General features: G+C 42.6%; 1 protein-coding gene across 14 annotated transcripts in view; it reads right to left on the minus strand.

The window, feature by feature from the left end:
- Positions 1-16,244, minus strand: part of Erc2 (ELKS/RAB6-interacting/CAST family member 2) — a 1,023,973-nt gene that overhangs the window by 844,620 nt on the left and 163,109 nt on the right. For 9 of the 14 annotated variants that reach the window (XM_045136003.1, XM_045136009.1, XM_045136007.1 and 6 more), the window contains one exon: positions 622-645. The exons of the other annotated variants lie outside the window; for them this stretch is intronic. In XM_045136003.1, the coding sequence (XP_044991938.1) occupies positions 622-645 (24 nt within the window). The remainder of the gene's footprint in view (positions 1-621; positions 646-16,244) is intronic. 14 annotated transcript variants of the gene reach the window in all.

Here is a 16,244-nt window from a genome sequence, read left to right on the forward strand (position 1 = left end):
AGTCAATGAAAGTATCAAGGGGCTAGCTGTTGGCGGCTCACACCATGAAGATGGAATGTTAATCGTGAGGTCCAGGGGGCCAGCCGTGGAGTCCTCCACGGTGACTTCAGAAGCACATGGAAAGGGGGGAGTTAATTCACTGATGCTTTCTGAATGTCTTAGGAGAAGAGAAATGTACACATACACAGAAATGGGCTATTAGTGTCAATCACAAGGGAAGTTACACATCTACAGTTTTAATTCAGGGAGGGAACGGGTTAGAGGGAAACTTCCACAAAACACACCTCCTTATGCCCACAACGCTCCAGACTCAGTATTCCTTGTTTTCTAAGGTATTCTTTATTCTACTATTCCATTATTTTCCATAATCAATGCATATCCATTTACAAATGAAAATAATAGCATCCACTACAAGTAGACACAAACAAGGGCTTTTTAATTTATATATGATTTTTCTACAAATAAAGCTGTGAACAGATTTAGTAAACAGGATTACTGCCTCTGCAAGCAAAAGGGAATAAGTACAGACATGGACAGACAAATACACACACGCACGCACACACACACGAGGAGGTGAGGCTGTGTGGAGCAAACTAAGCAAGCTGCAAACAGTGGACAAACCTTGGTCCTTCTGGCATCCAGTAACTGAACAGCATGGGAAATGAAAAAAAGATGAAGCAAAAAATCAACACAAAGAAAAAGTCCAGTGCAAGCAAAAGGATCTTTAACAGAAAGAGCTTAATCAACATAGAATACCTTCACAGAGAAGAAAAAAACAGAAAAGAAAAGAAAAGAAAATCCATATTAGAACAAACATAAACTAAACGCAGTCTACAGCATTGGCATTTGATAAGTGTGTGGAAAAAGGAGACACCACTGGGCTTATTTCACCTTTGCTTCTGTACCTCATGGACCCAGAAGCCCACCATAGTGAACATCTTACCAGGAAATCAACACTTGCCGAGCACCCCACAGGCTGTTTTCCTATCACCATGGTAACCAGAGTGAAAGCTCCAGACACAAAATAGTTAACAGTGGTGAGAAAGAAACCCTTGAAGGAAGTCAGTCAGTGAATCGGGCTACTCAGAGAAGACAGCCCCAAGCTGGAAAGCGTTTGTTCAGGGACAAAGGAGAAGGTTTTAAAAGCAGCAGTTATTCACTCACAGACACATGGTTCTGCCTGTGGACCAGCCAGACTGCAACGTGAAGTACAAGAATCAAGCGGGACATGAGACGAGCTCCCGCCCATGGGGAGCTCACGGTGTTGTAAAGCGCGGATGATACATAAACGTTGCAACAGTCAGCGCTGCGGAATCGTATACCCTACACCCGGAAACTAGCAGCATGTGGCTCCTCACTTTTTTGTCTGCAAGCATGTGTTCGAGTCCCACTTAGGAATGAGAGTTCCTATAGCACAGGGGGCGTGTGCTCTCATCGTCCCGGTGCGCCTTACGGGAATGGAGAATAAGCACCTAGCATTTCGTGAGCAAGTCTGTGATGATTTTGTACAGCACACTCCTCTAGAGGTCACGTTTAGTCTCGTCCTGTAAAGCTGAGCAAACGTACACACAGGTCTGGACATTTTCATCACTTTGGAATGAAATCAATCCTGTGCCCTTTAGGAGTCATTTCCCTCAACTCAAGGCCATGGTAACCAGCAATTTACTTCCTTCTCTATCATCCGCCTGTGAGAGACATTTCTTATCACTGAAGTCACTGATGCAGTGAGTCCATTCATTTGACATGTTTTCAGATTTATCCTAGCTTGAACAAGCATCAGTATTTCATTCCATTTTATAGCTGAATTTTATTCCATTATAGGGATGTATCATATTTTATGTGTCTATTTGCCAGTTCCTTCATTCACAAATACTTGCAGCAGTCTGAGTTCTATTAGCCAAGAAGTAGAAACAACCCAAGCCAATCAGTTAATGAATGGGTAATAAAAGGGAGGATATTAATTCAATGGGGTATTGTTCTGCCACAGGAAGGAATGATACAATTAAAGGATGAGTCTGAAAACATTATTCCAGTGTGAAAGAAGCCAGTCATATAACCACACATAGGTATGATTACACTCAGGGAAATATCTAAAATAAGCAAGTTAACAGACAGGAATAAATAAGGGATTGCCAGAGCAGGGAAGGGGCAGTGGTCAGTAACTACTTACTGGTATGGTGTTTCTTTCTGGGATGATGAAAGTGCTGTCAAATTGGTATTAATTACACAGCTTTGTGAACAGACTAAAACTGATGGATTTTATACTTACATGGGTGAATTATATAGTAAATAAATTTTACCTCAATAAACATATCACACACACATTTAAAAACATGGGCTGGAGAGATGGCTTAGCAGTTAAGGCACTTGTCTGCAAAGCCTGAGGACCCAGGTTCAACTCCCCAGTACCCATGTAAGCCAGATATACAAGGTGGCACATGTGTCTGGAGTTTGTTTGCAGTGGCTGGAGGCCCTAGTGTGCCCGTTCTCTTTATCTGTCTCTTTCTCTCTATCAAATAAGTAATTTTAAAAAAAACATGAAGAGAGACAATAGGGCAATGTGATTGTTTTCCACCCCTGCCCCATCCCTGACCAAGCAAGGCAAAAGGCAGCAGTAAGTAAGTAGGTTGACCAAGCACTTGGAACGGTGCTTTGGCTACAGTCTTCTAGTTATTAAAATATTCTTGCCAGGTGTGGTGGCACACACCTTTAATCCCAGCACTTGGAAGGCAGAGGTAGGAGGATCACTATGAATTAGAGGCCACTCTGAGACTCCATAGTGAATTATAGGATAACCTGGCCTATAGTGAGATCCTTCCTCAAAAAGACCTATATATACCTATACTCTTATGACAACAGATCCTAGTCCTGTGACAACAGTCTAGGTTTCTAAGTTGATCCAAATTAGTTTGGAGACAGCCATGATTCATCACAACAATGGAAAGAGAAATTATCTTTCCTAAGAGTGAACCAAATAAGGTTTGTTTTCTCCTGTGATTCATAAATAAACCAAGAAGAGAATTCCAAAAGAAACTTAGAAAAGACTTCAAACAAAAGTGTCGGCCCTGAAGAACAGCTCTGTAAAGAAGCTGGCCCTTTGGATGGGAAAGTGGCCTGTCACCTGGTCCTCTGTCTCCACATCCACACGGGGTAGATCACTGTCATGCCTAGCCTGCCTTGGAGAGGGATAATGAAATTCATGCATCAGGCGGCAGGTCTGAGTGAAGGAAGCTGTCAGGAAGGTAGGGAAAAAGAAAACATGAAAGGAGGAAGGAGGATGATAGGAAGGGAGAAGGAAATAAAGTAGAAAAGAAAAAACAGAAAGAAAGACATAGACATTTAGTCCATTTATCCTAGTACAGATTAAAGAGGAGGAGAAGGAGGGAAAGGAGAAGGAAGAAAGAGAAATAATTCACGTCCATGGTTCCTCCAGACAAGCCCAGCAACAGAGAAGCACTATGTCATGAGAGTTATGGCAAAAGTCATGGCCAGGACTGGAAGCAGAGAAGATGTAACCCAAACTAGGGCCATGAGGCCAAAGCTCTAGCAGTGAATAATATCTTGAAGGAAACATGAGTCTCTGTCCCTTGCATAAAGTTGAAAAAAAAAAATGAGCCCATGCAAAGATCTAGAGGCAAAGAGAGGTCAGACCTAAGGAGAAGTAACAGTGAAATTCTGTATAGCATTTGCCCCTGCCACATATGATTCTTAGCTATAGTTAGCCTTCACAACATCCAGGGCAGCAGCCATTGTCATGATCACCACTTAACAAATAACAATATGGAAACTCAAAATCATTTAGTAAATTTTCCTAGGCCACCCAGCTGGGTAAGTGGCATAGTCAGGTGCTTATCTAGGCAGACTGGCCTCGATCTGCCCTACTGGGACCACTACACTACCCGGCCTCTGCTGTGGCACACACACTTCAGGACGCTGGCAGAGAATGGGGAGCGGCAGCCAGGTAGGGAGTTATAACAATTCTCACAAGTAAGAATTGGCTACCCTGTGGAGAGAGGGGTCAGCAGGTAAATTGCTTGTCTGCAAAGCCTAATGACCTGAGTTCGATTTCCCAGTACCCACGTGAAGCCAGATACACAGAGTACACATGTGTATAGAGTTCATTCGCAGTGACTAGGGGCCCTGGCATGCCCATTATCTGTGTGTATCTTTTCTGTTTGTCTCTCAATGTGCAAATAAATAAATAAAATATTTTTTTTAAAAAGAATTTGTAGAGCTAGGTGTGGTGGCACACGCCTTTAATCCCAGCACTCAGGAGGCAAAGGTAGGAGGATCACCATGAGTTCGAGGCCACCCTGAGACTACATAGTGAATTCCAGGACCAGAGTGAGACCCTACCTCAAAAAAAAAAAAAAAAAAGAATTAGTGATCCTATTGGAGTCAGGGGAGATGGATCAGCAGTTATAGGTACTTGCTTGCAAAGCCTGTCAGCCCAAGTTCAACTCCACAACACTAATATGAAACTAGATGCAAAAGTGGTGCCAGCATCTGGTGTTCATTTGCAGTGGGAAAAGACCCTGGCACACCCATACACACCTACACACACACACACACACACACACACACACACACACATACAAATATATATTTTTTAAAAAATAATTACCAATTCCAAATAAGCTGCTTCTTGTAGAAGGGGGATGTGAGATACTCATTAATTGTTATTGAGATGTTGATTTCTAACGAGGAACATTTTCAAGTAGTCTATTAGTCACTAAATGAGTTCAACAAGAGTAATATAACAATCTAATAATTGGCCTAAAATTTACTGTTCAAAAGGTATCGTCTGTGTTCAAAAGTTATCAAGTCCTATAAGCAGGAATCTCCTAGTTCCTACAAAACATAATTCTTGAGCGTAATGTATGTGCCTGGGAGAGCTTTGATCATCTTCAACTTCACACGACTAAAGTTATGAAGGGAACATAAAGCAATCTTCTTCATCCTCATTTCCACCCCCCTCAGTTACTGGGCAGGAGAGATGGCTTAGCGTCTAAGGCACTTGCCTCTAAAGCCAAAGGATGGATGCTCCATCCCCAACACACACATAAAGCCAGAGGCACAAGTTTGGCACATGTGTTTGGAATTCATTTGCAGTGGCTACAGGCCCTGGCATACCAATTCTCTCCCTCTCTCCCTCTCTCTCTCTCTCTCTCTCTCTCTCTCTCTCTCTCTCTCTCTCCCTCTCTCCCTCTCTCCCTCTCTCTCAAATAAATAAATCAAATATTTTTAAGTCAATTACAAGGGGCTGGAGAGATCGCTCAGCAGCTAAGGCACTAAAGCCTGGGTTTGATTACCCAGAACCCACATAAAGCCAGATGCACAAAGTGGCACATTCATCTAGAGTTTGTAGCAGCTAGAGACCCTGATGTGCCCATTCTTTCTGTCTGTCTCTCTTCTCTTTGTCTCTCTGTGCTTGCAAGTAAATAAATAAAAATATTTTAATCCAGGTGTGGTGGCACTTCTGTCTTTAATCCTAACCTTTGGGAGGCAGAGGTAGGAGGATCACTGTGAGTTCAAGGCCAGACTGAGACTACATAGTGAATTCCAGGTCAGCCTGGGCTAGAGTGAGACCCTACCTTGAAATATATATATATATATGTATATGTACACATATATGTAATTACATGATTTTCCATCTCAGATTAGATATTAGTATAAGCAAGTTAAAGTTTAAAATATATCAGCACCTTTGGTAACTATTCACTGAAAAGAATAGCTTCTCTATGCCCCAGTTTTCTTGTTTATAAGAAGGGCAGAGTAATAATGCCTACTATCTAGAAACAACTTAGCTCAATGAATTAAATCTTTCAATGATGATTAGGCAAGTTAATTCCTAAAAAGCTCTAGAATGTACCAGGCTGAGAGTATATACTCCACCAATCAGGAAGGGCCAGTAAAGACCAAATGCAGAGACACCACCAAGTCCCCACATTCAAAAGAAGGTTACCCACCTGCTGCCATGAATTAGAATTCTTAAGGCTTAAGGAGAATTTAGAGATTAGTTTGTTAATCTTACTTTACAAATGAGGACATCAAATGTACACACACTAGGAGACAGCCCAACAGTACACAAATACCCAGCCAAAGACAAAATGCAATCCTGGTAAAAGCAGACCAGAAGAAGGTGGCTCTACAGTGTGACAATGCAGGAGCTGGCTATGGTGTGCCCTACAGCCTCAGGGAAGGTGAGACATAACCTGAATTGCTTTACTGAACAGCAATGAGTCCTGCCCAGTGCTTACACAGTTCCAACTTCCAGGTCCTTGGAAATGGACTGTGTTGATAACTAAATAAGTGATGAAAACTGGCCATACAGGACAGAATACAAGTGAAATCTTCATCAAAGCCAAGGCACTCTCTTTAACTCTGAAATTAAGAAAAATCCAGTTTCCAATTCTCTCATGCTCACTTTACTCAGTTCTAACAACTGCTCCTCAAACATGAAAACACAGTTGTTTTTTTCCTGACTGGGAATTCCCCTCTTTAGTCTCAGGCTAGTCTCAAACTCACAGCGTTCCTCCTACCTCTGCCTCCTGAGTGCTAGGATTAAAGGTGTGCACCACCACACCTGGGGAAAACACTTCTTTAAGACAGCCCCTCAAACCTTCTTGGCTCAGTAATTATGCTCCTGCAGGGCAGCAGGCTGCAAGGCTATGTGTTGCAGGGCCATCTCTTTGATGTCTCCTGCTTCAATATGGCTTCAACTTCCCAAAATCTCAACTCATGTTGAGGCTTCCAGTTCAGTGCACATAAGGAGACAGGAGCCTTTCCAGTGCCCCCCAGCCCTGGGACAGGATATACAGTGGTCCAACCTCATACCTGGGTCTCAAACTGCAGTTATCTTAACAACCATGGCCCAGGTAACAACACACATAATCCCCTTTCAGTACAAAGGTGAGTGTGTGGTTAGACAAGGGCTCAAAAACCTTTTACTCCCTAGCCCAATTCTGAGATCATTCTCTAGTCATCCACAGAGAATCAAAATTCAAATTGCAAACTCCCTTCTATATGCCCTGCCACTGGAAAGACGCTGGAGAGACACAGAACAGCGGGAACAGTAGGAACCAAGGCTGATGGCCACAATCACTTCACGAGGAACACAGACAGAATGCATCAGTTATCCTCATGCCTGTCCTTTAACCATCCCCTTTTAACCTTTCTCCCTACTTGCATACTTTAAACTCTTCCCCACATAGTCCACAAAAAACAAAAGAGGGGCTGGAGAGATGGCTTAGAACTTAAGGTGCTTACCTGAGAAGCCTAAGGTCCCAGGTTCAATTCCCCAGTCCCCACGTAAGCCAGATGCACAAAGTAGAGCATGCGTCTGGAGTTGACTGGCAGTGGCTAGAGGCCTTGATGTGATATTCTCTCTCTATCTCCTTCTCTCTTTCTACCTGCTTCTTTCTCTCCCTACCTCTCTCTATCTCTCAAATAAATTTAAAAATTTAATGAGTTTTAAAGGGCTCATCTTACATTAAATGGAATGAAAGCTAAAATCTTGGTATGTCCAATTTATTTTCAGTCTCAAACACTGAATGACAGTATCCTAGGGCAATGAAGAAGCCACAATGACTTCTGCTTCTGGCATATTGCATTTTCCAATAGTCCTTCCCACTAAACTACAGCAACCTCAATGCAAATCTCTTTCAAAAGACAACCAGGCTTATACAAAAGAAGGGGAAATCACAAGAAAAAGAGAGATGGTCAGAAAAATGGAAGGAAGAAAAGGAAAAAACAGAGAGATAGAGAGAGCACATAAGAAAGTTCTCATCTTTGTTGCTCTTACAAGGAGTAAATTCTACAGCAAATACTTAGTTGAGGAGGGTGAACTGGGGCAAAGACAGCAGGCTAGATTCCCCACATCAAGCCCAGTTTGGCATATGGACTAGCCTGGTCTCCAGTAATCTAATCCCTTCTCTCTCCTGGTCCCTGAAAGAAACAAATGCAAAGAGAAACGAGAACAAAAAGCCCCCAGGGGCAAAAAAAAAAAATCAGTTTCATAACATCAACATACATGAGAAAATTATCAGAAACGCAAGAAAAACTCTGTGACTGTGAGTCAAATACCAAATATAAAATGACTTTGAAATGTTTAAGTAAGCATATGTTTATTTTTAAAAGAAATATTGCGAAGAACTGGAGAATCAACATGTAAAAGTGACTCTCCAAAATGAGCAACCTGATTTCAAAACTAAAAAATAGGACTGGAGAGTTGGAGAGATTGCTTAGTGGTTAAGGCGCTTGCCTGCAAAGCCAAAGGACCTAGGTTCAACTCCCCAGGACCCACATAAGCCAGATGCACAAGGGGGTACACACATTTGGAATTCATTTGCAGTGGCCAGAGGCCCTGGCACACCTGTTATCTCTCTCTCTCAAATAAATAAATAAAAATAAAACATTTAAAAACTTAAAAAAATAGGGCTGGAGCCTTAAAACCCAGAGGTCCCAGACTTGATTCCCCAGGACCCACATAAGCCAGATGCAGTGGGTAGCACATGCATATGGAGTTGTTCGCAATGGTTAGAGGCCCCAGTGTGCCCATTCTCTCTCTGTCTCTCAATCTCTCTCTTTCTCTGATAAATAAACATAAAAAGTAGCCAGATGTGGTAGCACATGCCTTTAATCCCAGCACTCAGGAGGCCAAGTTTGGAGAACTGCTGTGAGTTCCAGGCTACCCTGAGACTACATAGTGAATTCCAGGTCAGCCTGGATGAGAGTAAGACCCTACCTCGAAAAACCAATAACAATAATAATAATAATAATAATAATAATAAAAAATAGCCGGGCGTGGTGGCACATACCTTTAATCCCAGCACTCGGGAGGCAGAGGTAGGAGGATCGCCATGAGTTCGAGGCCACCCTGAGACTCCATAGTGAATTCCAGGTCAGCCTGGGCCAGAGTGAGACCTTACCTCAAAAAAAAAAACAAAAAAAAAAAAAGATAAATAGGTAGTAATGAAAAATATAGTATAGGAGATGAAAACCTCATAGATGAGAAAAGAAAAATAGAGAAGCTAATGAACAAGGCCCAGCAGAGGTAATATACAGAGCAAAGTATTGGTTCTTTGAAATGCCTAATAAAATAAACAAGACCCAGGCTGAGGAGATGGCTCCACACACAGATGTGGCACTCTGAATTCAGATTCCCAGGACTACATAAATGCTGGATGTGGTAGCTCACATCGAATTCCAGCATTCCTACAGTGAGATGGGAGGCAGACTGGAGGTGCCCTGGAGGCTTGTGGGCCAGCCACTGGCCTTATCCACCAGTGAACAGAGACGGTGTTATTGAGGAGCCACTGACTACTGGCAGCTGCTGGGGGCAAGGAGACATTTTCTCCAGTGGTGCAGCTGCTCTCGCTAAATAACCCCACCCCCTGCTCATGCAAGCAACCTAATGAACCTCAGTTTTTCACACATAAACCACAAGAGACATCAAAGAAAAAGGAGGAGGAGAGAGGAAGAAGAAGAAGGAGAGGGGAGAGAATGAAGGAGAGGGGAAGGAGGAAAAGAAGAGGTTCAGTGAGGTGAGAGAAAAAGAGGACAAAGGTAATGGGGGTGACTGTGATCCAAAATCAACAGTATACAAGCATAAAATTGTTAATATATAAAATTTAAAAAGAAGAGATAGAGAGAGAGAGAGATGCTGCCTCAAATACGGTCAAAGGAGAGAACTGAAACCAGAGTTTATCCTCTGACCTCCACACACACATGCACCATGGGATGTGTTCACCTGTGCATACACATCATGCACAAACATGCACACACACACACACACACACACACACACACACACATCAAGTACATAAATAAAAATAAGCCTGCCCCAAATCACAATACATGGAGCCATTTAAAAGATGATAAGGGGCTGGAGAAATGGCTTAGCTGTTAAGGTGTTTGCCTTCAAAGCCTAAAGGCCCCAGTTCGATTCCCCAGGACCCACGTAAGTCAAATACACAAGGGGGCACATGCATTTAGAGTTTGTTTGCAGTGGCCAGAGGCCCTGGCGTGCCCATTCTCTTTCTCTCTGCCTCTTCCTCTGTCTCTCAAATAAATAAATAAAGAGATGGCTTGGCAGTAAGGTGCTTTCCTGAAAAACCTAAGGACCCAGGTTCAATTCCTCAATACCCAAGTAAGGCAGATGCACAAGGTGGTACATGTGCCTAGAGATCGTTTGCAGTGGCTAGAGGCTCTGGCGTGCCCATTCTCACTCTCTCTCTCTTTCTCTCCAACTGCCTCTCTCTCAAATAAATTAATTAATTAAATATTTTTTAAAGATGATATGCAAATACTTTCAACTGTATGCCAAAAAATTGAAAATACTGATGAAACAGACAAGTGACCGGAAAAGTATCTCACACAATCTAACTCTAGAAGAAACAAGAAGCCTGAAGAGTTTTGTATCCTTTAAATAAAATCTGTGTTTTAAAATTATTTTTTGCAAAGAAAGTCCAGATGATTCCAATTTACACAAACCCTATTAGAGAAGGAAACACTCCCTCTATCCATCCTGTGAGACCTGACCATCTGACACCAAAGCTGTACATGAGCCGTGTGAGAAGGTAACTGAGAGGCCAGCTTCACACCTAAACAATGAGCACGACAAACTAAAGAAACTCTGTAAGAAAAGTAACACGCCTGACCCAGCTGAACCGCTTCCAGGAAAAAACAGGGTAGTAAAACCTCAGATCAAGTTTTAATATCAATCACCACATCAATAGAGAGAAAGAAGAAAAATGGATATATAACCAGCTCAAGACACAGTTATTCATTTTGTTTGTTTGTTTGTTTGTTTGAAGTAAGGACTCACTCTAGCCCAGACTGACCTATAACTAACTCTGTAGTCCCTAGCTGGCCTTGAACTCAAAGTGATCCTCCTACTTGTGCCTCCCAAGTGCTAGGATTTAAGGCATGTGCCACCATGCCTGGCTTAGTCATTCTTTTTTTTTTTTTTAATCTAAGCAAACTAGGAAAAAAGGAGGACCATCTTTAAATTGAAGAGTACATCCACTATGAACAGGGAGCGAGTATCTTCCTTATGGGTAAGCGCTAGAAGCATCTTTCTTAAAACGAAACACCATGCCCACTGCCACCACTCAGAGGCAATGTTCTCCTGAAGACCCGAGTCAAACATTAACACCAGAAAATAAGTAAAAGAGTAACCATTGGAAAAGGAGGATTCTATTATCAATGGCAATATGTGGTTATCTACTTAGAAAACTCAACATAATCTATAATTGAAAAAAAAAAAAAAGAGGGCTGGTGAGATGGCTCAGCAGGTGAGAGAGCTTACTGTTCAAGCATGAGGACCTGGGTTGAATTCCCATCACCCACACAAAAAGCTGAGCGTGGATGTGGAGTGAATGTTTGTAAACCTGACAGGGGCAGAGACGGGAGGATCACTGGGACTCCCTGGTCACCCAGTCTAACCAAACATCCAGGTTCAGAGGAGGACTCTGCCCCAAGGAAGGACAGCAGAAGAGCAGTAGAGGAGGACATGCAGTGTCGTCCTCTGGCCTTCACATACCTGTGCTCGGGACACACATGTGCGTGCCACTTACTGCAAACACACACATACACCAAAAAAAGGAAGATATTTTCTTAATAATAAAAAACAAAAACTAGGGACTGGGGGCTGGAGAGATAGCTTAGTGGTTAAGGCACTTGCTTACAAAGCAAAAGGACTCAGGTCCAATTCCCCAGGACCCAGGTACACAAGGGGCAAACGCATCTGGGGTTCATTTGCAGTGGCTGGAGGCTCTAGAGTGCTGTACCTCCCTCCCTCTCTCTTCTCTCTCTCTCTCTCTCTCTGCCTATTCCTGTATCTCTCTCTCTCAAATAAATAAAAAAAAAAAGGGACTGGAGAGATGGCTCAGCAGTTAAGGTGCTTGCCTGCAAAGTCTAACAGTCTGAGTTTGGTTCCCCAATACCCACGTAAAGCCAGAGTTTGCAGTGGCTGGAGGCCCTGGCATGCCCATTCTTTCTGTCTCTCTTCTTTCTATCTCTCTTAGCTTGCAAATAAATAAAAGTTTTTGTCAAATGAAACAAAAAATAGGGCTGGACAGATGGCTTAGCAGTTAAGGCACTTGCCTATGAAGGCTAAGGACCCAGGTTCAATGTAAGACAGATGCACATGATGGTCTGGAGTTCATTTGCAGTGGCTTAAGGCCCTGGCATGCCCTTTCTCTCTCTCTCTTTCATTCATAAATAAATAAATAAATAAATAAAAATAAATAAATCACATTTTTTTTAATTTTTATTTATTTATTTATTTGAGAGCGACAGACACAGAGAGAAAGACAGATAGAGGGAGAGAGAGAGAATGGGCACACCAGGGCTTCCAGCCTCTGCAAACGAACTCCAGATGCATGCGCCCCCTTGTGCATCTGGCTAACATGGGACCTAGGGAACCGAGCCTCGAATCGAGGTCCTTAGGCTTCACAGGCAAGCGCTTAACCGCTAAGCCATCTCTCCAGCCCCACAAAAATATTTTTAAAAGAAACAAAAAGTAAAAACATAGGCATGAAAAGAATATAAATAAACTTGATAGTGGTTTTTTGTTGTTCTTGTTTGTTTTTCGAGGTAGGGTCTCACTCTAGCCCAGGCTGACCTGGAATTCAGTCTATTTCTCATGGTGGCCTCAAACTCACAGTGATCCTCCTACCTCTGCCTCCTGAGTGCTTGGATTAAAGATATTTGTTTTTCTTTAATTTGATGTGTTAAGATTAGGAATTAGGTATTTCTGTTCAACAATAGACAATGCAGAGTAAAAAAATTGGTCATAGCTGACAGAAAGCTTGAAGAAGCCATTCTGCATGCAGTTCAATGGCAGAAAGAGAAATCACCAGTGAAGATACTCAACAGTAGACACTGCAAGCCTTATATTTGGCCAGCCAGGCCAAATGAGCCAATGGCAATTTTTTATAATTTTTATAATCATGGCATGTCTGTCATGGTGGAAACCAACTGCCCTCTAATTCGACTGGAGGCCCACTCCATGGGAGGGAATACATCCCTGATACTGAAAACTTAAAACAAGGGTAGTCATGAGCCCTAGGGGTGTAACGTCTACTGCTGTCTGGCTAAATGTATATACTATGCTTATCAAACTTCCCAGTAAGCACTTATCTTAATGTTCATACCCTTATATTAATGCTACTCTCACTTTTGGTAGAGAATCTTCTCTTTTCAGATGGCAGTGGCCTTGGGATGACTCAGAAGGCATCATGGTGCTGGAAAGAAGTGACAGAAGTGCTCAGTACTGCAGTATTTCTATCACAGCTTCCAAAGCTCAGTGTCTATTGTGGAAGAGATGGCAGAAAGAAGGTAAGAGCCAAAGGAAGGGTAGGACTCCTTACAACGTGCTCCCCGCAGACACAAAATGGCCTGGATATCCATGACCTCACTGTGCCTGGCACTACCTACACAAGACCATTATCATAGGAGGAAAAGATAATGATATCAAAATAAAAGAGAGACTGATTGAAATGTGGAGGGGATATGATGGAGAATGGAGTTTCAAAGGAGAAAGTGAGGGAAGGGAGAGTATTACCATGAGATATTTTTTATAATCATGGAAGTTGTTAATAAAAATTTGAAAAGAAATAAAAAAAGGTCCTAAGTAAGAGATGACATTGTATGTAAAATGACAGAAGATCAACAATAGGAAAATGGGCAAAAAAATTAATAGGCATTTCATAGAAGATGAACAATGGCCAGCCAATAAGTGAATGAAAAGAAGCTCACCCTTATCATAATCACGGAAATGCATGTGAAACCCACAATAGGAAAGAGGGAACTTCTGTTTTAGGCAAACATGCACACTTGTAACCATAAAAACAACAACAACGGCAACAATCAATCCAGCAAAGTACACGGTGACAAGGACACGCACAGGAACTTTAACCCTGACAAGAACTCTAACACAGCCACTAGAAGGCTTACCAGGGAGGGAAGCACTTAGGAGAAATGATCTGGCAAGAACTCACCATGCATATAGTCATCCAGAAATTTTAGCTCCAGGGGTTGGCCCATTAGACAAATCTGGCCCGTTATGTGTTTGTATAAGAACAGTTTCACAGGGACATGGTCATACGCACTTAGAAACTGTCTATCGTGACTTCTGCACAACCACTGCAGACAGGGTAGATAGAGTAGCAGACATCGTACAAGCTGCAAGTCTGAAATATTTACCAGCTGGTACCTAACAGGGAAAGTCCGCTGAGCCCCGCCCTAGAGAAATAACTCACATATGAGCTCCACAGACACATACATAAGAACATTAGTGTAGAACGATGTCTATGACAAAAACTAGAAGCAACCCATCAGAAGGAAAAAATCAGATAATACATAATGGTATAAGAATGGAATAAGAACATTGTTCCACTATACAAGAGAGCAGATGACGGCTATATGTGACAGGAACTAATTTTAAAATAGTCTCTCATGGAAGAAGTGAAACAGAACATGTGCTCGTTTGACTGAGGTAACGGTCAGCTCAAGGGAATGATGAGTGTATGTCAGAAGGGGGTACAGGAATTAAGAAAGATGCAAACAACAAGACTGCTAGTGCCCCCAGGCTGGGAAGAAGAAGTTGATTTCCCAGGTGTTCAGGTATTAACTTTGTAATTTCAATATATGTTCTCTGGTACCCACCCAAAAGCACACAACAATCCCCTTGGATGAGTCCAGGGGAGTAATATAATATAGTGCAGAACAGCCTGTCTGGTTCCAATCTGTGTAATGTTGAGTAAGGTTCTCAGCCTGAGTCAGAAGCCTCATTGGAAAGGCCTACCTTCTGTCACTGAGTACAGATAAAATGTCCCTTCTATAGCAAGCATGAGCTCAGAAAGTTTCGGACATTACTCTCATGTATTAGCGAGCACAACCTACATGGTCAAGTCAGAGGCCAGGGCCAGGTCCTCCCCTCACATAGAGCCCTGAGGTAGAAGCTGATCCCAGCATCCAGTGATGAACCTGGCCTCCAAGGGGAAGGGGGGAGATGAGATGCGCACTTGCAACCATGGTATCTAGCTGGGAAATCTTGTCTCTCTTTGAAACCTATCTTTTTTTTTCTTTTAAAAATATTTTTTTCAGCTGGGCATGGTGGCACATGCCTTTAATCCCAGCACTTAGGAGGCAGATGTAGGAGGAGTGCCCTGAGTTCGAAGCCACCCTGAGACTCCATAGTGAATTCCAGGTCAGCCTGGGCTAGAGTGAGACCATACCTTGAAAAACCAAAAAAAAAAGAAAAAAAAATTATTGAGCTGTAGAGATGGCTTAGTGGTTCACATTCCCGTGAAGCCTAAGGATCCAGGTTCAATTCTCTAGGTCCCATGTAAGTCAGATGTACAAGGTGGCGCATGCATCTGGAGTTTGCTTACAGTGGCTAAAAGACCTGGTGAGCCTATTTTCTCTGTCTCTCTCTCTAATAAATAAATATGAAAAAAATATATTTTTTATTTGAGAGAGAGAAAGAAGCAGAGAGAGAGAGAAAATGGGCATAACAGGGCCTCTAGCCACTACAAAGAATCTCCAGACACATGTGCCACCTTGTGCATCTGGCTTATGTTGGTACTGGGGAATCTAACCTGGGCCTTAAGCTTGGCAGGCAAGTACCTTAATCCTGAGCCCTGTGTGTGGGGGTGGGGGGGGGGAGTGTAGGCTTTGAGGCAAGTTGGCTGAGGTTCTCTCATTTAACATGGACCTTCCCCAAAGCCAGTTTAGCCTTCTATAAAATGAGGATAATTGTGAAGACACTAACATGTTATTCAAAATATCCAATGAGGGGGCTAGAAAGGTGGCTCAGCAGATAAGGTGCTTGTCTGCAAAGCCGAACAACCCTGGCTCAGTTCCCAAGTACCCACGTAAAGTTGAATGCACAAAGTGGTACATGCATCTGGAGTTCATTTGTAATGGCTAGAGGCCCTGATATGCCCATCCTCTCTCTCCCTCCCTCCCTCACCCCTCTTTGCTTGCAAATAAATAAATAAAATATTTCTTCAAAAGATTAAATACTGTATTTTCCACCCAACAAGCCCATAGTGAGTCCCAACTTCAAATCATGGCGATGTTACAGGCAAATGCAAAAGACCAGTGACCTGCCATGCTGCCACAGCAAATCAACAGAACACTACACTGACATACTTATCTTTCTGACAAAATTGATTTTCAGTTATGTTTCCCAAACATAAAAGCATCCGCAAGATGCTAATCTGTCTTCTGTT

The sequence above is a fragment of the Jaculus jaculus genome, chromosome 16 (genome assembly GCF_020740685.1).
Source record: "Jaculus jaculus isolate mJacJac1 chromosome 16, mJacJac1.mat.Y.cur, whole genome shotgun sequence".
Classification (NCBI taxonomy): domain Eukaryota; kingdom Metazoa; phylum Chordata; class Mammalia; order Rodentia; family Dipodidae; genus Jaculus; species Jaculus jaculus.